The sequence below is a fragment of the Siniperca chuatsi genome, linkage group LG13 (assembly GCF_020085105.1).
Source record: "Siniperca chuatsi isolate FFG_IHB_CAS linkage group LG13, ASM2008510v1, whole genome shotgun sequence".
In the NCBI taxonomy this organism is placed as follows: domain Eukaryota; kingdom Metazoa; phylum Chordata; class Actinopteri; order Centrarchiformes; family Sinipercidae; genus Siniperca; species Siniperca chuatsi.
In genome coordinates this window covers 13,434,841-13,456,132 of record NC_058054.1, presented here as the reverse complement: position 1 = coordinate 13,456,132, position 21,292 = coordinate 13,434,841, and the positions used below count along the sequence as shown (strand labels likewise).

Sequence of the window (21,292 nt, the reverse complement as noted above, 5' to 3'; positions counted from 1 at the left end):
AGGAAGCAAATCTGCTGTTGTTTGGGATGCTGGAACCATAGAATGTGGCCAATTTTCCTTGATAAATGAATTAATTGTTGTTGATTAATTTTCTGTCGTTTGACTAAACGATAAGTCATCATTTTACGTACTAAACTTACCCAATGCTTTCCCCTCATTCTTCAGTAAAATGGCCAAGTTGGAGGAGCTGGAGGAGGTGGACCTTAGCGGAAACATGCTGAAGACTGTGCCTACCACCATCATGAATTGCCGGCGAATGCACACACTCATCGCCCACTCCAACTCCATCGAGGTCTTTCCTGAAGTCATGCAGCTGATGGAGATGAAAGTAAGACAGTAGTAACAGCACATCTCTGTGCATCTTCATGTACAGCATATGTGAGCCCATAAGCTCGTACTGTATGTGCATGTTTGTGAGTATTCACATATTTTCCTCTGTTGTCAGTGTGTGGATCTGAGCTGTAATGAGCTGAATGAGATCACTCTGCCAGAGAATCTGCCTCCCAAGCTCCAGGAGCTGGACCTGACTGGAAACCCTCGTCTTAACCTGGACCACAAGACCCTCGAGCAGCTCAAGTATGTCATTATTTCTGTATAGGTCGTTTTGCTTTAGTTAGAGTGCAATTCTGCATATGACAATGTGACTATAATCTACATTTTGCACAGGGAGTATTTTATTCTTTTTTTATGCTTAATATTTTTTCTGCCAGTGTGTTTAAATTTCATTGTTGTTCATATACTGTACTTACTGTACTATACTTTGTTTTTCTGTTATATTACTTGCTGTTGTAATGGTCTAGTTTTCCCCAAAAATTACTTTTATCTAAACGAATCTAACCTTTTATGATATAAACCACCTTTTAATAAATATCCTGAATAGAATACTGTCAGTACAGTAGCTCATGTATCTTTATACCTCTACAAGATATAGTGAATTTCATCTATTTCATGTTTTGTTGTTTTTCAGTAATATTCGCTGCTTCCGTATTGATCCGCCTCCAACCTTTTCAAATGAGGCATCTGGTGGGCCCGCTGTGTGGAGTCATGGTTACACAGAGGCCTCGGGCGTCAAGAACAAGTGAGTTCAATTCAGTCAATGATGAAAAAACAACCACCATCGCACTCATCCAGTGAAGCCTCGCTAATCCAAACCTCTTGAGAAGGGTTAGGCATTGGTAAAGCCAGATGATTAAAATGAAGGAAATATTGAAGTAGTGCTTATTGAAAACATGAATCATGTATATGCACATTCCAAAACATCTATGTATGGGCTAAATTGCTAATTCAACACTTCAATGTCCACGCTAAAGAAGAGATTCAAGCAATTGCACATATTGTTACCACATTTCCATATACAGATGGGTGACAAGTTAAAGGAAAAACCAACATGAAGTGTCTTAGTATGGAGTCAGGCCACCACAAGCCTTCAGAACAGCTTTGGTGCTCCTTGCCAAGTCTGTGGAACTCTATTGGACACCATTCCTCTACAATGTATTCCCTCATTTATATAAACCACCTTTATTTAATCAGGTAATCTCATTGAGATCAAGATCTCTTTTGCAAGAGAGACCTGAGTAAAACAGATAGAAAGAAAAACAAACATAGCCAGACATGACAAAATGACATATAGCATCAGAGACAGTCACAGACATCACTAAATAGATTTGAAGATGAAAGTTCATATCATTTGGTCTTATGGAGATGGTGGTGGAGAGCATTGTCTTACACGTTGGTCCAAAATCTTCCATTTGTGTGACACTGTGTTGAGATCTGGTGACTGTAAAGCCCATAGCATTTTATTCACATCATTTTCATCCTCACCAAACCATTCAGTGAGCCCTGGGGCACGGAAGCATCTGCATTTGATATGCTACTCCACTCTTTTATTTGGGGCGGCTGTGGCTTAGAGATAGAGCAGGTCGTCCACTCATTGGATATTTGGACTGACGAGCAGTTGGCACCTGCCATCATGTGTGTGAATGAGGTGAATGTGATATGTAGTGTGAAGCACTTTGAGTGGTCAGAAGACTAGAAAGGCACTATACAAGTGCAGTCCATTTACCATTTTATTCAGGTTTTTCCTTTAATTTGTCCCCCGTCTGTACGTAAGTAATGTTCAGTATTCTGCTTTGATGACAGAGATTGTGCTGTACGGTCCAATGAATCATTGAAGCATTGTTTCCATGGTTATCAGTGTGTGGAGTAGTATGATCAATATGTGAACAGAGGAGTTATTATGTCTTTGAAGCCCTCATTGTTTCCTCACTGACATGCCTCAATCACATTGTGGCCTTCTTTTGTGTTCCTTTTAGACTGTGTGTTGCGGCTCTGTCAGTAAACAGTTTCTGCGGGAGTCGTGAGGCTCTGTACGGTGTGTTTGATGGGGACAGGAATGTGGAAGTGCCCTATCTTTTGCAGTGCACAATGAATGACGTGTTGGCTGAAGAACTACACAAGACCAAGAGTGAAGAGGACTACATGACCAACACATTCCTCGTCATGCAAAGGTACATGACAGACTCGACAGGCATTTTTATCAGCCGTTACAAATCCTCTATAACATGTTGCAAATTTTTAGTCTCTATCACAAACTATACTCTGCCCAATTAATTGATTGAGACTAGACATTTTAAATAGTCACTCTGCCCCCTCTTCACCACAGGAAACTGGGAACTGCAGGGCAGAAACTGGGTGGCTCGGCGGCTCTGTGTCACATTCGCCATGACCCCACCGACCCCGGTGGCTGCTTCACCCTCACAGCTGCTAATGTGGGCAAGTGCCAGGCCATCCTCTGCCGCGACGGAAAGCCATTGTCGCTGTCACTGCTTCACAATGTAGGGCTTGAGGAGGAATACCGCAGGATAAGGCAGCACAGGGCTATCATCACAGAGGTAGAGATCCTTGAAAGCATCCCAAGTACATTGAAATCAATGTGGAGCACATTCATGTAAATGTAATTTTAGATGTGCACTGCATGAGAACTTTATCGATGTTTTTGCTCTTTTCCACAGGACAACAAGGTGAATGGCGTGACCGATTCTACACGAATCATGGGCTACTCCTTCCTTTACCCATCAGTTATCCCTTGTCCCTACGTGCAGACAGTCACTCTCACACCCCAGGATGAGTTCTTTATCCTGGGTAGCCGGGGCCTGTGGGATGCTGTGTCTCCCACTGAGGCTGTGGAGGCTGTTCGAAACGTCCCCGATGGCCTGGCTGCTGCTAAGAAGCTGTGCACGCTGGCGCAGGGATACGGCTGCACAGACAGCCTCAGTGCTGTTGTGGTCCAACTCAGTGTGAGTGAAGACTGCTGCTCCTGCTGCTGTTCTGAGCCTCCCCAGCCACCTCCTAGCCCTGGCTTGGGCCCCTATCCCCCATCGTCCTCTGCCATCAAGGAGCGGCCCTCAGATGGCTCCCTCCCAGTGCCACCTTCCTCCTGCAGTGAAATCAGCAGTGAGATCAGTACCAGCGAGATGAGCAGCGAGGTTGGCTCCACAGCCTCATCTGATGAGCCACCACAGAGCTCCTTGGTGCTGCTGCATGAGCAGCCCCACCATCCTCACCTTCACCTGCACCATCAGGCCCACTCGTTGTCCCTACAGCACCAGCAGGCCCACACATCCACCCAGCCCTGCCAGTACCTGTTCCCAGGTTCAGAGCTGCCCTCTGCCCGCAGCTGCTGTACCCTCCATCCTGCCTGCTTAGCAGGGTCCTTCCAGAGGCAGCTTTCTAGTGCCACCTTCTCCAGCGCCCTGTCTGACAACGGACTGGACAGCGAGGACGAGGAGCCCATCGCTGGTGTTTTCTCTAATGGGAGCCGTGTGGAAGTAGAGGCGGATGTCCACTGCCTCAAAGCAGAGTCCTCCCCGTCACCCCAAACATCATTACCCTCGTCCTCCAGCCAGGAGCGCGCCCTGCTGACTCTTCCCCCACCTCCTCCACCACCATGCACCCCAGAGCCCCTGGAGGAAGGGGTCGACATGAACCTCGGTGAGGCCGAGAATGGGCTGGAGAGAGACGAGTCGTGGCAGGGAGTCGGAGCAGGAGGTGGGGACGTAGGGAAGTTGGCAGGCAAGAGAAGGATTAATGGGTCGGTGGCACGCCAGGAAAAGAGTCACAACCTTATTGAGGTGGCTGCTGACGCTCCCTCTAAGAAGTCCGGGGGTTACTTCACAGCACCGGCCCAGCCAGACCCAGATGACCAGTTCATCATCCCACCTGAGCTGGAGGAGGAGGTGAAGGAAATCATGAAGCAGCATCAGCAGAAACAGCAGAAGCCACCTGGGACCGATCAGCCCACGGACTACTACGACACCCCTCTCTGAACAGCAACACCATCAAACAGCCTCATCTCTGCAGCTGCAGCTTGCACAGAAGCCTACCATCATCCTAACCACACTGATTTTACATATATGGACACAAATAAATGCGTTTCCTCAAGAGGCTGTAAAATGCACATGAAAAAGGTTAATCATACTTTTTCTAAACAGCCTTCCTTGCTCTACACAGCCACATCATTGAAGAACCATGCACTGTAACCTGCTCCACCCATTTTTATCCAAGCAACTCATAAAATGAAACAAGCAAATGAGCCCTTTAATGATACTCAACCCTGAAAAACCTGTGGACACACACCTGATGTTCATGGTTGTGCCCTTCTCACAGACTGTGGACCGTTGTTTTTACATTAGACAACCAGCTGAATATGTAATCAACACTAGTCTCTTTGCAATAGCATTAGCTCACCACAACACTTGTTAATATGGATAACAATTCCATGGTTTGTTTGTTTGTTTTGTAAGAACTTACCATATCTTTTAATGTGAAAGCAGTGAAGTTGCTGAAAGAACTTTTTAAAAACGGAGACACATAATCTTTTTATTATCAGTGAACTATGTCAAATGGTACACCAGTAATACCACTCTTAAGTGTTGTAGATAGGGCACTTAAAATACTGTATTTCTTCAGTAAATCATGGCTCTTGGCCTGTAAAATGGCATAGAAATGTTTTGTAGAAATTTTAAATACTAACTCCTAGGAGTTGCATACTCTTTATGGTGACTCAGTCACTTTTACTAATCTTCTCTGAGAGAAATGGTGATTTTTTTCCCCCAATAATTGTAAATAAGAGAAATGTTGTATACTGATGCTTTTTAAAGGAACTGCATACCTGTATGTCGGTGAAGGTTTTAGTGGTGGGAAGGATGTGTGATTCACCCCCCACCCCCAACCCCTTTATCTTACAACGTAGACCCACAAATACGACACACACACATACAAATGTATGTGCAATTGTAGGTCAGAAACCCGAACATTCCATGCAATGTAACGACACAAAGTTGCTATGGATTGCTCCACTTTGTTTGATTGTGATGTCCTGTAGTCATCACTGTATCTAATGAACACTAATAGACAGATCTTTGCATGCACACTTGCATGCACGCACATACATCACATACATACACACACACACACATACACACACAAACACACATACATGCACACTTAAACGTAATATTAGTCCCACCTCCCTCCTACAGTAACTGTTATCACCGGCATGACTGTGTCAAGTTCAGTAATACAAACAAATATATCCACATGGAAAAGAGACAACACAGATGTTCCTGTCTTTGTTATAATAAATTTTAAATTTGTGAATATAAGTCATGCTATCTGTGCTTTGTTTTTAATAATAATGTACATTTGATATTAAAACGTTCATATAAGAGACTTCAAAATAATTTTACAATAATATTTAGTTTGCTCTAGTGTTTTTACATTGAATGACCAGAAGGGGGCAGTCTCATATAATGCTATGACGCTACAGTATGTGATGGCTTGACATATTGAGTTAAAAGCCATAAATCTAAAGCATGCTCTACATGATATTTAGCATAAACATTCAACTGAAAAGTATTTATTTATTTTACTTAAAGTCTGTCTTTCTCCTAATTGTCATTGAAAGAGTCTCCCACTACAGTTTCCTAGTGGCACTCATGTTTGCCATGACGACACTGCTGTCATCTCTGCGTTTCTTGTACTTCTTCTTCACACAGATGACACTGACTGCTGTAACCACCAGCATTACTCCCAGCACAGACAGAGAAGAGGCAAGTGCAAGGGTGGTTTTATCCATGATGGAGCCCTTGTACTGACAGCTGTCCCCGTAGTACCACCAGTCATCACCCACAACACACCTGGAGAGCAGAGAAAAAGGATGAGGATGATATTCCCATCATTCATACAGAGCATGTGTAGAAGGTGATGAAAAATTGGTGGAAGGTAGAACTTGGGACAATGGGACAAGATGATATGGAAAATGATTCACTACTGAACTGATATACTAGCTTTTACGAGAAAGTGCAGTTCTTGAGGATCAAATATTTCATATAACCACCGGCAAAACCAAAAGTCTTTCTAATATTTAATCCCAGAAGGCTCTTAAAGGAATAGTTAGACATTTTGGGAATTACACTCACTTTCTCGCCAAGAGTTAGATGAGAAGATCAATACCACTCTCATAACTGTACGGTAAATATGAAGCTACCACCTGCAGGTGGTTAGCATAGCTTAGCACAAAGACAACAAGCCTGGCTCTGTCCAAAAGTAACATAAAGTAATTGCGCCCGGCCAATATAGATATATCATATTAGTTAGTGAGCTTAAGAGGTGCTGGTAGGAGTTTGTTACCTTTGGACAGAGCCAGGCTAACTGTTTCCCCCTGTTTCCAGTCTTTATGCTAAATAAAATAATTACCTACTAAACTAAGCTAATCGGGCTTAATTTAACTGGCTGCTAGCAGTAGCTTAATATTTTCCATACAGACATGAGTGATATCAATCTTGCTCAGTTTTGTCAGTCAAAAAGCACACACCTGCAAGCAGCCTTCCCTTCGTCCACCACGCAGACTCCATCATTCAGACACTGTACATTGAGGCAGACATCAGAGGGTGCAGTGGTGACAGGTTGTGGGGGTGACGGGGTTGTGTAAGGCTGGGTCACTGTCAGATTAGACACATCTGAGGAGGGACGGCAAATGAGAAAGAGGTTAATTGGATTCAAGTGGAGAAGCATCGATGAACATGAATAATGAAATGAAAGGCAATGATTGGATTACACGATTGACTGTAGAGTTTTTCTGCCAAGTGGGTATATGAATCATGGATGTAATAATGCATCACTGGTATACATCCCACAAATGTGCTGTTTGCATGGGTGGCAGAGATGAGAATGTTGCATACTAATGAGTAATTGATATGTATGACAGGATGGATGTGGCTTCACAAAGAAATGATAACATAAATGGTTAGCTTTTTGAGCAATACATTTCTTCCGTTATAGCTTTGATATATTTGGACACAGAAAGTTTTTATGTTGAAATCTGTGGAGTTTATTCTGTTGCTTTTACCCTCCATGGTGAGGAGAAAGATGGCGTCTCCTCCCTTTATAAAATCCCTGCTCTTGGCCCTGAGGTGGGTGAGATACACTGCAGTGCCGGCGCCTGGCCCTCGGAAATACTTGGACCCATCTGTATCTGTGACCTCAATGCCCACCTTGCGAGGGTCGTCCCAGAAAAATATGTCAGAGTCTGTTTAAAAGGATGTTGAAATAGTGTATAAATATAGTATTACAGCAAAAACAGTACTTTCATGATTTGTTTTTTACGTACCTGTTGCCTTCATGTTAGGGTCAGTGGTGACACTGCGCTGGTTGGACATGCGCTTTTGGATGTGTGGGTGCTGGTCCATCAGCATCATGGTTATCTGTTTCCAGGGGCAGGGCCATTTCTGTCCTGTGTCCCCTTCACGAGCCACCAGATGAGCATAGGCCGACAACTCACCAGGGTAGCCTGCTTTACCGCTGGGGTACAGCTCCATTTGGAAGGTGTAACCCTCCTTAGAGGTGAATGGGGGGCTGAATATTGATGTGTTTATTGGGGTGTTTTCCATAACATGACTGAAGTTTTTCACGCGCCATATAAACTCTGGGCAGGTGGTCTCAGAAAGGTTGATGTCATCCAGTGACAGTCCCCCTGTCAACGGCCCAGAACCCTCCTTGGTCCCTTGAAAGACAACGCGGAATTTTGTTTTGACGTCTAGACTCACGTGGTGCAGTTGCCACAGCTCCTGAGGGGCTCCTGTTACAGCACATGAGGTAAAAACATGTAATTTATTGAACAACAAGTGCACGATGGCCAGATTTCTCAAGCAGAATTGTTACAGTAGATTTTAAGCAGTCGTAGAATTTAATAATAGTCACCATCTATGGTCTTTATGAGGCGCAGTTTTCCGTTGGGGTTAGCTTTGTCATACTCTCGGACATGGATCCTCAGTGTGTCGCTGAGGCCGGCGCTGTTGTAGTAGAAGAATTGCAGACATTGGTATCCTCTTTTGGGGTAAAGGAGCCTGCTCTCCAGCAGCGCCGTATCCCCAGTGTTGGCTGTGCCAGTGCTGAAGTGCATGAAATACCCCGAACCTAAAGATTAAAATTTCCCTTGATTAATAATGTCAATACCTAATCATTATTTTGATGTACTTTTCACAGAGGGAAGATTATACAGGCCAATCTATCATATCGCAATGATTAATAGATTTTTGGTCACTGTAATTGTTACCCCTGTCCATACTGGGTGTGAAGAGACCCCCTCCTAATACGAATTTAATGTAAGAGATGGGGGACAAAATCCACAGTTCTTGTTTTAAAATGCATTTTAAAGTTCAGTATTTAAGTTCAGTGAGTTTCATCTGTCTAACAAATCAATTGGGTATCTTCCAAAATATAGATCTTTTAGTATGAAATTCCCTCTCTGTGTTTTGCTGGACAGTGTTTTCTTGCTGAGCTGTGGTGGAGGGATAGTAACACAAATAGGGAATTTCATACTAAAAAGTCTGTGAATTTAGAAGATTTGTCTAACACAGACTGCTGAAGCCTCATATTAGCTTTGGTTGATCTTTGGAAAACATTCTACACAGAACAAGGACTGAATTTTGTCCACCAACATTGGATTTGCATTTGAAATGGGGTTTTTTCAGGGCCAGTATGGAGAGGAGAAACAACTTCAGTGACTAAAAACGTTTTCAGTTCACATACAGTACAGGCATGTGAGTGTTGTTTTAAGGCAGGCTTGAAAAAAATGTGAACTAATCCTTTAATGCAGAGATATGTACAGTATCTGCACCATGTGTCATGTATATTCCTGTGAGATAATTCTCACCAGTGCATTTGCCCATGTTGGAATAGTCAGTGTTGGGCCCTCCAGCGGCTTTGGCAACCCTGACCCAGTCTGCTTTATCCCCTTGTCCCTGGACCATACCACAGATGTTCTCACGTTCAAAGTCACACGAGTCCAGGAACGTGGAGCCCTGGGCTAGAAGACATTTCATAAACACACATACACAGGTGTAGGTCTTTGAACTGCTATAAACTGATTGATTGTGCAGGTAGAAGAATGTCTTGCTCATCCACATATTACCATGTGGCAAGAATGCAGGAGATAAGCCATCTAATTGACAGCTGACATTAACATTACTAATAATAATAATTAGGTGGTGAAAAATGGCTGGTGCAAGCTGACACAACATTTCTTGTATAGATAATAAAACACCAGCTTGGGTTTTTTTTGTTGACTCTTACTGCAGTTATAGAGGCGGTGCAGCTTGAGCAGGTCACTGTCACTGAACTCCATACGCTGGCCAATGACATCACTGAAAGCAGGGATCTTGGTGACGATGGTGGGCTCAGTTCCGTTGCGGAAGGCAGTTTTACTGTAGTGCATCATCGAACTGTAGTCGTAGGGTACGCCCAAAGAGCTGGACGTGGTGTCATTGTAGGTGTTAAAGTTGTGTTCTTTACCTGTAGATCAGACATAAATAAAGGTCTCAGTGCAGTTCAATTCATTATCACAATGTCTTATTCCATTCTCCAAATATGGGGGTCGACTTCAGAGATGATTGTTAGGATTACTCATAAAAGTTGCTTAAAGACTTGACAAAAGATTGCTGACACATCAAATTACTTTGTGCTTTAATCACAGACTTTAAAAACAGATTTGATTTATTAATTTGAAGAGCATAGGTCAATGCAGCTAAGATACAAAGTGTGATATGATGTGCTGACAGTGTCTCTTGCTTATCTTGTTAAGATTATGCAGCCAGGAAATCATCGCATGCACATGCTTATCACACAAGCAATAGATCAACTGCTGCATGAAGTTTCCTTCAAGTCCTACATAAAAAACTTCTTGAACACTGTATTAACTGAAGTGATTTTTCTAATTCATTAGAATGTTAATTTTTTTAAAAGCTTGTATAAATGTAATGTATAAAAGCTACTTTACACTCCTTCTCAATCTGACAAAATTATAATCATACACATGCAAATAGAAGTCATGAAGTAAGCACGTCATAAAGGGATAAATTATATGTGGGAGCATGAATGGGCAGTGTTGGCAGAGTAGCAGTGAGAGGTTCAGTACCCTCTGAGATGCGGTCCCACATGATATTGACATAATCATCGCGGTCTGCCCTGGACTGCTCATGCCAGAAACCCAGAGCATGAAGGAACTCATGTTCAATGGTGGCGATGCGGTCACAGTTCCCCCCTATGGACAATCTCTGCTTCCCAACTCGCTGGTTTCCCACAGAGGAGAAACAGCTTTTGGAAAAAAACATGGCTTTTATGTATCGTCTTTTTCGAGGACTTTTGTTGTAATTATAAAATACAGTATATACAGTATAATGCATTAATTCATGAGAAAGTACAGCTTGTCTTGCCATCTAAACAGAACATAAAAGTATAAAAATTCTTTCTGCCTTACCCGTTCCCTTTAAAGATGGAAATGTAGTTTGCTTCCCCGCTCCAAGGCTTGAAGTTGATGCAGGTCTTGAGCCTGTACTGTTCAAAGGCCTTCAGAATCACACCTTTTGCATTGATCTCTACAGAGAAGAGGATGAATCAAAGATAGTGCAGTGTAATTTCATAAAAGGCCTCTGTTGAATTTTTTAAGCATGTTAACGTTCAAGATTACTCCCATAACGCTGTAAATGGCTGAACATCAAACATACAGTATATGCCCAGTGGTGTACATGTTCTGCCTCTGTTCTAAACTGCCAACTCTGAGGTGATTTTTGAGGTAATGCTAGATGACACAGCTACAGTAATGGAAGATTTTTTCTTTGTAGTAACTTACAAAAATATCAGTATTTTTTCATGTTTCTGTTTGTTTAACACTCACTGTTTGAGGAACCACAGACCCCACTGCTGTATGTGTAATAATAATAATAATAATAATAATAATAATAATATAATAACAATTGAAAACCTCAACCAATTTTTTCCTTTAAATATTGTTTTTATTTTCTTCTAACGTCATTAAAACCCAATATGTAGAAAAGTACATATTGGGTGAGTGGTAACCCTTCCCCTTGCCACAAACTGAGCTTGCATATTTGATGAAGGTGACAAAATATGGACATTACCATAAAGCCAAATTACACCAAATAAGTAAATATTTCATGTTTCATATGTTATATAGCCTATGGCCTTTATATGCATTATACATAATTTATATATATATATATATATATATATATATATATATATATATATATATATATATATATATATATATTTGTCAGAGAAGAGCTGGAGAAGGCTTGGAAGGTGAAGTCGACAGTGGTGCCCGTGTTCATCGGAGCACTCAGGGCAGTGACCCCCAAACTGGAGGAGTGGCTACAGCAGATCCCTGGAAGAACACCAAACATCTCGGTCCAGAAAAATGCAGTACTAGGAACAGCAAAGATACTGCGCAGAACCCTCAAGCTCCCAGACCTCTGGTAGAGGACCCGAGCTCGAAGGATGAGACCACCCACGTGGAGGGTGTTTATATATATTTAAATGTACAGTATGTCATCCTACATAGTGTTTCATGTTTGGGGTTAATTAGACCCCAGACAGGTCTACCTCCCTGTTGGACCTCTTATGAAATCATGTTGAGAAGATATTTTCCTAAAATTCATGAAGTATCAACGTGATCATTTAGGGGATAAATAGGATTTTATTTACCTATTAAAGAGGACCTTATTGAACAAAAACAGTCTGACAAGTAAAAAAAAGAAAGGTAATGACCAAAATTCACAATTTTGTTTGTTCACAAATGTAGAACAATGACAGTCTTAAGTATTTTTATACCACACTATAAAAATACTCAATTACAAGCCTATGAGTCAGATCAGTGACATTAATGAATGCACACAGAAGGATTCACAAATATATTTTAGGATTTATGTATAAATGACTCTCCACATAAATATTCTTCAATGCACATAAAATAATTATTGTTATAGTGTATAAATGTAAAACAAATCCACATGTAAAAAGTTAAGGTTCACATATGTATGAAGTATTTGCAATTTTCATCCAAAACATATTTGGATGTTGTTACATTTATATACAAACTGTTGAACCTGCATTTACAAACTGTCATTTGTGAACTTCACTGTATTTGTGTGGGGGGTTTTTGAGACTCCCCTGAAGTGGCTCGATTCACAATTTTCTTTTAACAGGAAAGTATCTGTAGCGAATCAGATGGCTCCTTCCCTTTCATCCAACTGTTCCAGGCGTCTGCTAACACTAATGGTAGCCTAGCTATGCTGCTAACCGGCGCTCATAAAACATGCCGGTGCTACAAACTAGACAGGCCCAGGAGAGAGGCTTTTATTTTCCCGTTGACGGATGGTTTAAAATTAACACAGTGACAGTTTCTCCCGCACCAAAACAGCAGAGAGAAGCTCCACAAACCGACGAGGTAGCAAGCAAGCGCCTGCGGGAGTCACTAGCTAGTCAGCCGGCCAGTGACGTTCACCGACTGACCCTGCTGTGAGCTGGCTGGAGCTCTCTAAAGAGACCAGTCTCATACACAAGAGGGTTATTTCCCTGTTGACGGACGGTTTGTTTAAATATCACAACACAAATGTCCCTTAGAAAATTAACGGGAACCAAATTTTATTAAGTTCTAATAATAAATTCATGATCGAGCCACTTCAGGGGAGTCTCAAAAAAACCCACACACAAATGCAGTGAAGTTTACAAATGACAGTTTGTATATAAATGTAACAACAACCAAATATGTTTTTGTTATTTATATGTGGATTTATTTTACATTTATACACAAAGATAATTATTTTTGTGTGCACTGAAGAATATTTATGTGGAGAGAGTCATTTATATATAAATCCCGAAATACATTTGTGTCTGTATGTCTGTTAATCTCTGTGAGCATTAATTATTAATGAGACAGATCTGACTCCATACAAGTCCTGCATTCAAAATTTTACTTAAGTAAAAGTACAAAAGTATTAGCAACAAAATGTACTTAAAGTATCAAAAGTAAAAGAATGACATAATGGCGTTACTTTCCACCACTGCTTACCACATGGCTAATATAGGTGATTATATTGTATAAATCCATCCACATTCCCTTAAAAAAACATTAATGTACATGTAGAAAAATGTTCTAAGTCCAGGTGAATTTAATTGCTTTTGAGAACTTACATATACTTTTCCAAGTGTTCTTACCTAAGTCATCTTCCATGTAGTATGGGATCGTCTTTGGCCACCTGTACTCATCCCCTATTATGGAATTTCGAGTTTGCCTCTGTGGCAGGTCAATAAAAGCAATCGCAAAGAAAGGAACAACATAATGAGTCATGTTTAAGCTTTAGTCCACAAAATTCAGTTGTGCAGCTGAAAATTTCAAGCAGTTAAATTAACATACCTCATCAAGCACAATGTCTCCCTCTACAAGATTCAACCCTGCCTCTATGGAGACCAAACACAAAGAATTGGTTTACAATGGTTACTTGAAGAATAATCTGGAAACATGATGAAGAAAAGTGTCTTCCTTCTTTCTGCATACCTTCATTGATGTCAAAAATGTCACGGTCCCGTCCACCATCCACATCATAGTCTGTGTAAGTGGATATGAAAATAAATGTGAAGAAACTTAAAATGAAAGCAACAGAAAAGTGACAATGATAAGTGCAGTCTGTGTCTTTCTTCAAAAAATAATCACTTACCTAATACTTTTGTTGTGGGCTAAACAAAAGAGAATTGAAAGGTAAATGTTATTGATTGGAAAATGTATGAAAAATCAAGTATTCTTGTTATCACACGATAGTATCTTAACAAAATAAACCAATTTCTCACCAAGCAAAGGGTAGTAGCACATAAGAGGCATACAATGTGAAGAAGAAGTACACCTGTAGGCTTTCTTCCTGCCATCTCCTAAAATGTCCCTCTACATGGGACAGTGCCGGGGACTGGTACTAAGCTCTTACAGACACTGAGAAGGTAGAAATTAGAGAGGTGCATGCAGGAAATAAAATACACGTGATCACAGGCTGATAATTGACAGAGCTGTAAAGGGTTTGAGTTATACAACAACTTCAATCTACTCTGCTATCTGCTAAAAAAATCTTTACTGCCAGAATAAGGGACACATTTTAAGGTAGTAATGTACTATATCAGCCAGGTTAATTTCCAACAAGACCCATGTAAAAAACGTAACATTCTGAAATTATAACGCATTGTTTTTATTAAGCTTTTCTATTTTTCCTCACAGTTTGTATATAGGCTATATTTATACAGCAATAAATTGTAGCTGTTAATGAAATACAGTTGCCACCTTTGGTATATGCCCATACATCAGAAAGCAACAGTGATTGTTGAAATGCATTGTATTTTTTCTTTCTTTCACCAAACCACTACTTATATTGATCCAGAAAAAATCAATACATTCTCTAAGGCTGTTTTTTCCACTATAATTGTACATTGAATAAAAAATAAATGCAGCCTCCGGATATACTTGCAGCATTCAGTTTTGTATTATTCTCAGGGCTCTTACAAGCAGTTCAAAGCTCATTACAAGCCAATGTTTAGTTTATCCATGTCATAGATAACCATTACCTTGGTAGGTTTGTAAAATTGCTCTGCACTGTGCTCTGCCATCCAACAGTTCCAGCTTAGTAGTCAAAGATCACAATGACATTCATTTTTAAAAGATTTCTTACAGTACAGCATATGCCACACATACAAACAATATTTATGACTTCTTGTAGGCACTGCTTTGTGCTACATTGATTGTTGAATGGCAAGACAGAATGTGATGCTCTTATCATTATAAACCTTCTGAGAAACACAGCAGTTTTACATCAAAACAGTCACATGTGCCACGTGCTGGCAGTGACTGCTACTACTGCATTTCTTTTCTTTTTCTTTAAAACAGCTGCTGCTCTACTTTTGTGTGTGTTTCAGTTAAGTTGTATATTCAAAACCTGCACCACCTGTTAAAGTGCAATTTCTAGTAAAAATGGAGCATCATTGTGTCACACTAACCTCCAGTTGATACTCAAATAGAAATACAATTCTTTTGCAGTGCTTGCTCACCTGACAAATGAGATTAAGTTCTAACTGTGTGGAGAAATTGTTACTTGTCCAGCCAACTATTTTTCAATTAAAAAAGAAGTACAATGCACTTGCAACCATCATTGTTGTAACAGTCCTTGCCTGCAGGTGGCATAAGTGTCAAAATTGCAGAGGTTATTACTTTCCTTACCTCTAGATAGTGCTCATCTTCATATCTGCACATCTGCACATCTAACTTGATGCTGCTGTAATTTGTTTTGCCAATAGGTGGCGCAGGTTGGACTGGAAGAAGGGCAGCACTGTGGCTGATTGATGTTGGCTGTGCTGGTTTTGGATGCTTCCATCAGCAACACTGTGTCCTCGTTGTGTCCACAGCTTTGAATCAGTGTTATATTTGTTATATATTTGTTATTTAGTAAGCCTATGTCAGTCATGTTGGGATGTCAGTCATGTTGAGATAATTACAGTATAAATGATAATTTGTTATGGTAATGTTACCTTGCTACCGGAACTACGTAGGGGGCAGTTAGTTTCTAATTCCGGTTGGTAGCCTACATGCTGTTGTTGTGATCGCTCGCTGACTCTGGTGGGGACTCGAAAAGTTCGTCTGCAGCTTTGAATCAGTGTTATATTTGTACTGTCCTGCAGATGATAGTAGAGATAGAAGTACACCTCTTGTCCTGATCATGGTGACTCCTTCAACTTAAAAATGAACTCTGACAAATTCAAGTTTTTCTCAACCATTTTGGACCAAGGAGCAACAACACAACTTTGATTAATAGACATACACTCTCGTGTGTTCTCTTTGACCCATGTATGTGTTACTTAATACCACAATATTATGTCCATTCATGCTAATCAAAAAGACAGGAGCAACATCTAATCCCATACCAAATAAGGTTGGTGATCCATCATGTGAGTCTTTTTAATCAGTGAGGGGTTGTCTCTTACTCTAAAGCTTTTGTCAATAAAGCTGCAATTCATTGTGCCCTTGATTATAGTAGAACTAGGACAAAGCAGGAGGAAACCATCAAACACAGCTGTCACATTCATGCAAACTTTGGGTGGTTTGGTTTTGTCATATTTTAGGATTTGGTGATTACTTATTGATATTTCTTGGCCTCTGCTTTATATTATTTAAAAGATGGATTCATGGAATAGATGGAACAAATGGAGCTGAACTGATGCAGTTCAGGCTTTGGCCATATTTTTCCAGGGACTGACCACAAGAAGATTTTATACAAGTATGTGAAGCACCTGCAACATTTTGCAAGAGTAAAAATAATAAAAACCTAATACACAGTGCTGGGAAGGAATCCTAGTGCACATGATACCCCCAAAATGTTTGGTAGTTTGGACTATTTTGTATTGTGTAGAAAAAGCTCATGTGTGATCACTCAAGCAGGTGGTGAGTCCATTCCTCCTCAAAGTTATTTTTTCATTCATTCATTACTAAAGAATTACAATATATCCCTGTATTTTCTCAAGGTGTAGCTCAGGTTCAGGTGAGCCGTTTCATTTAGATCTGCTAGCTGCTGAATTTAGCTTCAAGAGGTGGAAAATTGTATTTGCTTTCTGGTTCTATACATGAAATCTGTAAAACATTAATAGGATAAATTACTTGGGGGGTGTAATAGAAAGTGATTTACTGCTTTGCTGTAGGTCCCTCTCCTATATTATTTGCTGTTTGTATCTACACAGATGTATTCCTTTTTTTGAAAGACACTTCGATGTTGCCAGTTCCTCCTAGCTCCCATCACAGGGATTTTACACCCCAGTGATAGCGAAGATGTAAATGTTTGAGTGCAAACACACATTAGACTGCAAATGCTTACCCTACATTAGTGCTATACCTCAGCTTTTATGTGATGCACAAAATCAAACATACGTTGCAAATGACATCAAAAGAAACCAGTATAAATGAAATGGACAGATTGAATTCCAGGACATTTAACACAGACTGACAACTATTTTCTGCACTTTAAATACAGTAGTCATTTACCTTTAAAATAATTAATTTTTGAATTCTGTCAAATTTTATATTTATGTTATTCGCTTACTGATATCATAAGGTCCAGGCAGCCTGTGTATACCTGGAATAGTTTGTTTGTGAGTGTGTGTGCATGTGTTATACGTGTGCTGGTGTGTGTGTGTGTGTGTGTGTGTGCAAATTCACTCTCATTTCTGCTGGAAGTGGTGTGAAAATCAACAAATGTTTTCCTTGCTAATCCTCTGTCACAATTAATTAAGCTTATGTATGATGAAGCATGAATTTCACAATGCACCTTTCTATACTGATATGAAATCACAGTTGAGACATGACATGAATTTGAAACACAGGACAAAAGGCAAAGCTGTTATTTCCACCGTTGAGTCACATGTTACTTATTATTAAACAAAAAGCAGAATGTAAAGGTTGCTGTATTATCATATCATTTATATGACACATCGGTATTACCCTTGAAAAATTCTACACACGTTTAGAAAAGCGTGAATACCGCCAGTATTTACAGACAATTCATTCATTTGCAGTAAAACCAGCTGTTGTGTGGCACATCAGTCCTGCTGTGAGCGGTTTCAGCACAGCTTCATCCCTTCCACCATCGCATTAATAACATGCTCACTCTTTTCATTGATCTCATGATCAGAGGATGTATCTGTACATTTCTCACTGCATTCATAGCATTTTATAGTTTACATAGTGATTCAAACTCACATAGCATACATTATTGGGGATAAGGCCTTTGAGTGTTCAGGTTACTGTTTGTGGAAAATAGTAACTTGATGCAATTGTAATCAGGTGTTTGTTATTCTATCAATACAGCATTTCATTATGTCATCACATTAAAGTCCTACATTCAATGGATGTTCCAGCAATGTTATAGTACTTTATAATGTAACGTTAAAATTACCAAAGTAATTGGATCTATGAGAATTGTGCTGTAGCAACATTGCATAGTCTTTTATCTGTCAGTTGTTGCTGATCCACCCTCATCTCCATCACCACCAGCATCCAGGCAATGCCAATGGTCCAAGAAGATCTCCAGCAGTTTGTCAACACCACTTCATGAGAGAGTGGATCTATGTGGTTGGCCCACCGCCAAACTTCATTATACTGCCTCAATGATTGTTTAGTAAATGCATGATTCTTGCCAATTCCTGTGTCTGTGGGAATCCTGATTGATCTGCTTTGAGCCATCATAAATGGGATAGGAGTCCATGTGACAAATGCTTGTGCCAATGAAAAGTACAGTAACAATTAGATTGTTATTAGTGCTTATTTAGTTTTCATGCAATCATTATGCTCATGCTATTGAACATTGAGTGCTTATCAGTAATTTTCCTTATTTTTTCTGATTAGCTCAAAAAGATCGATACAGTGATTGTACATGTGACATAAAGTAAACTTCACCTGCCTGCCAATGACCAGCAATATCCCACAACTTCACAGTCAGAGATCCAATGGCTCTATGAACCTGAACTGTCAAGCAGTGATGGCTGCAAGAGCAATTCATGCAGGTCAAGAATCATAAATATAAAATATAAAATCGGTGTCAGTGGGGGTCCTGGGCCTTGTTGACGAGGCCGGCTGCATACAGAAAGAAACTGGCGTGAGGTTTTGATCCTGATGGAGGGGAGTGTCCAGGGTGGGAGAAAACAATCTCCCATGTTATTTAGTAAGCCTATGTCAGTCATGTTGGTATGGTATAAATGATCATTTGTTATGGTAATGTTACCTTCTACCGGATGCTACCGGAACTACGTAGGGGGCAGTTAGTTTCTAGTTCCGGTTGGTAGCCTACATGCTGTTGTTGTGATTGCTCACTGACTCTGGTGTGGACTCGAAAAGTTCGTCTGCACTAGAGTTACAGCATTCTACAAACTGTACAAATGTTGCCATCCTCCACAGTAAAGGAACGTAAATGTTATATTCCTTGTCCCGAGAAATTCTTCCTCCTGCAAATGGACATCTAAATATCCCTTGCTGGTTGAAGCTAACAATATCATATGATCCTCATCAGCAGATGGAGTTTGCCCAGTTGTTATAAAACTGTATATCACTGTATATAAGATTTCCATTTACTATCCATGTTAGCTTAACTCCATCTGTTGATGAAAATCATGTTATATGATCAAAAGCTCCAGAACAGCTAATAAATGGACCTTTGTTATTTTCTCAACTGCTGTTTCCAAAGTCAAAAGTGTCCTTGCAACAATATACAAAATTCCCACAACAATTATCATGATCAACATGTCCCTTAAATTAGTAAGCAAATGGAAGGGCAAATGAAATAAATCAATGACATTTTGTTCTGACCTCTCAAGTGAAATGCAAAGATGTCCCTGGGGGATATGCAATGGTACAAATATCTAAATCACTGAAATACTGTGGTCAGTTGATTTTCATTCCTAATAAAAATGTCCTATTGAACTGTAATGTTTCACAAATAAAACCCTACAAATGTATGTGCACAAACACTGTTACCAATAGAAAGTACTATGTTTTAGAAAAAGCGTGATTAATATTCTGCCCAAACTGTAGTCAGGGCTATCTACAGGCAGCTGTGGCTTTTCCTTGCAAGGCAAACTTTCTTTTAAATGCATATTATGTATTCCCACCAGACCACTTTGATGTTCATGCTGTGTTTTATCTTATCCTGGACATTCATTTCTTTCTACCCTCTGTGGCCATCACAATTATTTTTTTGACAACACCATTACACCTCGTATACAGCTTTCATCTCAAGCTTTGACTCAATCTGTTCCAGCCACCTCTCTGTGTGTTGGTTTGTGTGTAAGTTTGAATTCACACATGTAATAAAGGAGAGCAAGTGGCATGCAAGGCAATATTTTCACTGTGCTTAATTCTTTTGAAGATAATTCATCCCTGCTTTCAAGGTGTGGATTTTTTCATTTGCATTTTCTGGGACAAATTCAAACTTAATTTTCAAGTGCCACCATGTGTACCTTTGACTCACTGTGATTGATTTCATTCATGGTTGTGTGGGGGACATGCAATATCGAATTGTAATTAAAAGCAGCACACCATTGCTGACACAATGGGTAACTCATACTATAGACAGCAATATTTACATGGCAGAAATGTACTCTCATCCATTAAAGCACCATGCTGCTGAAACAACAAGGAGTCACATTTAGCCATTTCAACCCCTGGGACCCTTTGGTAAGTAAATTATTACAAACTCGTGTGTGGAACAGCATCGCAAGTCCTCCAAAGATTAAATAGTACAGTATTTCATGTTGACTTATAGAAAAACAGGCTGAAAATGCCCCCCAAAAAGCCATAAAAATGGAGTCTCAGATTTGAATATTTCACTTGTGTACAGTGAAGTGTATATTTGAACAATTCACACATTTGTGTTGTGTGGGCATTGTACTCCAGGGCATTGCATTTGAAAGAGAGAAGAGGGGGGACTACGAATAAAAAGGGTTATGAATGCTACACTAGATGTGAACAATATGGATGTGAACACCCTCCAACACCCTTGAAGCTGAAAGTCAGCACATTGGTTAGTGTTTCACTTCAAATCCAATGTGCCCAAGCACAGAGCCAAAACAATAGAAAGTGTGTCACTGTCCACTATAGTGTGATAAATGATATGCTGAAATGAGCAGCTACTGTACAGGATTGGTTTGTAATATTAATGTAATATTTAATGGAATCCCAAACTAGCTGCAGTCATAGTGGAAACTGAAAGAAGATTTTAAATTACACCAGTGATTTCTTTCAAATGGTCGTTCACTTTTTCACTTAATTTCTGTTTGTCTTTATTTCAGACACCATCCCTGTGGTTTTGATTTGTACAGTATTCCTCAAATGTTTGTACTGTCAGCAGCTGTGTTACTA

At 40.1% G+C, this 21,292-nt stretch overlaps 2 protein-coding genes across 2 annotated transcripts in view; one reads left to right on the top strand and one right to left on the bottom strand.

Moving 5' to 3' along the window:
• phlpp1 (PH domain and leucine rich repeat protein phosphatase 1) overlaps nt 1–5,663 on the top strand; it is a 46,564-nt gene extending 40,901 nt beyond the window's left edge. The window contains exons 12-17 of the mRNA XM_044220605.1: nt 166–328; nt 446–576; nt 968–1,078; nt 2,313–2,507; nt 2,663–2,891; nt 3,012–5,663. Of these exons, the coding sequence (XP_044076540.1) occupies nt 166–328; nt 446–576; nt 968–1,078; nt 2,313–2,507; nt 2,663–2,891; nt 3,012–4,325 (2,143 nt within the window). The 3' untranslated portion in view covers nt 4,326–5,663. The remainder of the gene's footprint in view (nt 1–165; nt 329–445; nt 577–967; nt 1,079–2,312; nt 2,508–2,662; nt 2,892–3,011) is intronic.
• mep1bb (meprin A subunit beta b) lies at nt 5,626–14,347 on the bottom strand. Its single transcript, XM_044220606.1, has 14 exons — nt 14,206–14,347; nt 14,076–14,094; nt 13,916–13,966; nt 13,775–13,818; nt 13,576–13,654; nt 10,817–10,934; nt 10,475–10,653; nt 9,634–9,852; nt 9,215–9,367; nt 8,260–8,475; nt 7,670–8,137; nt 7,409–7,588; nt 6,875–7,019; nt 5,626–6,197 (listed from the first exon to the last, which is right to left on the bottom strand). The coding sequence occupies exons 1-14, from the start codon at nt 14,278–14,280 to the stop codon at nt 5,975–5,977; spliced, it is 2,169 nt and encodes a 722-aa protein (XP_044076541.1). The 5' UTR covers nt 14,281–14,347; the 3' UTR covers nt 5,626–5,974.
• Between the last annotated feature and the right edge of the window lie 6,945 nt (nt 14,348–21,292).

Coding starts and splice junctions, on each gene's coding strand:
- mep1bb (XM_044220606.1), bottom strand. CDS start 14,280: ATGGCAGGAAGAAAGCCTACAGGTGTACTTCTTCTTCACATTGTATGC. Junction 13,655..13,774: donor GAGACATTGTGCTTGATGAG/GTATGTTAATTT, acceptor GACCTGCCACAG/AGGCAAACTCGAAATTCCAT. Junction 10,654..10,816: donor TCCATCTTTAAAGGGAACGG/GTAAGGCAGAAA, acceptor TTTTTCCAAAAG/CTGTTTCTCCTCTGTGGGAA.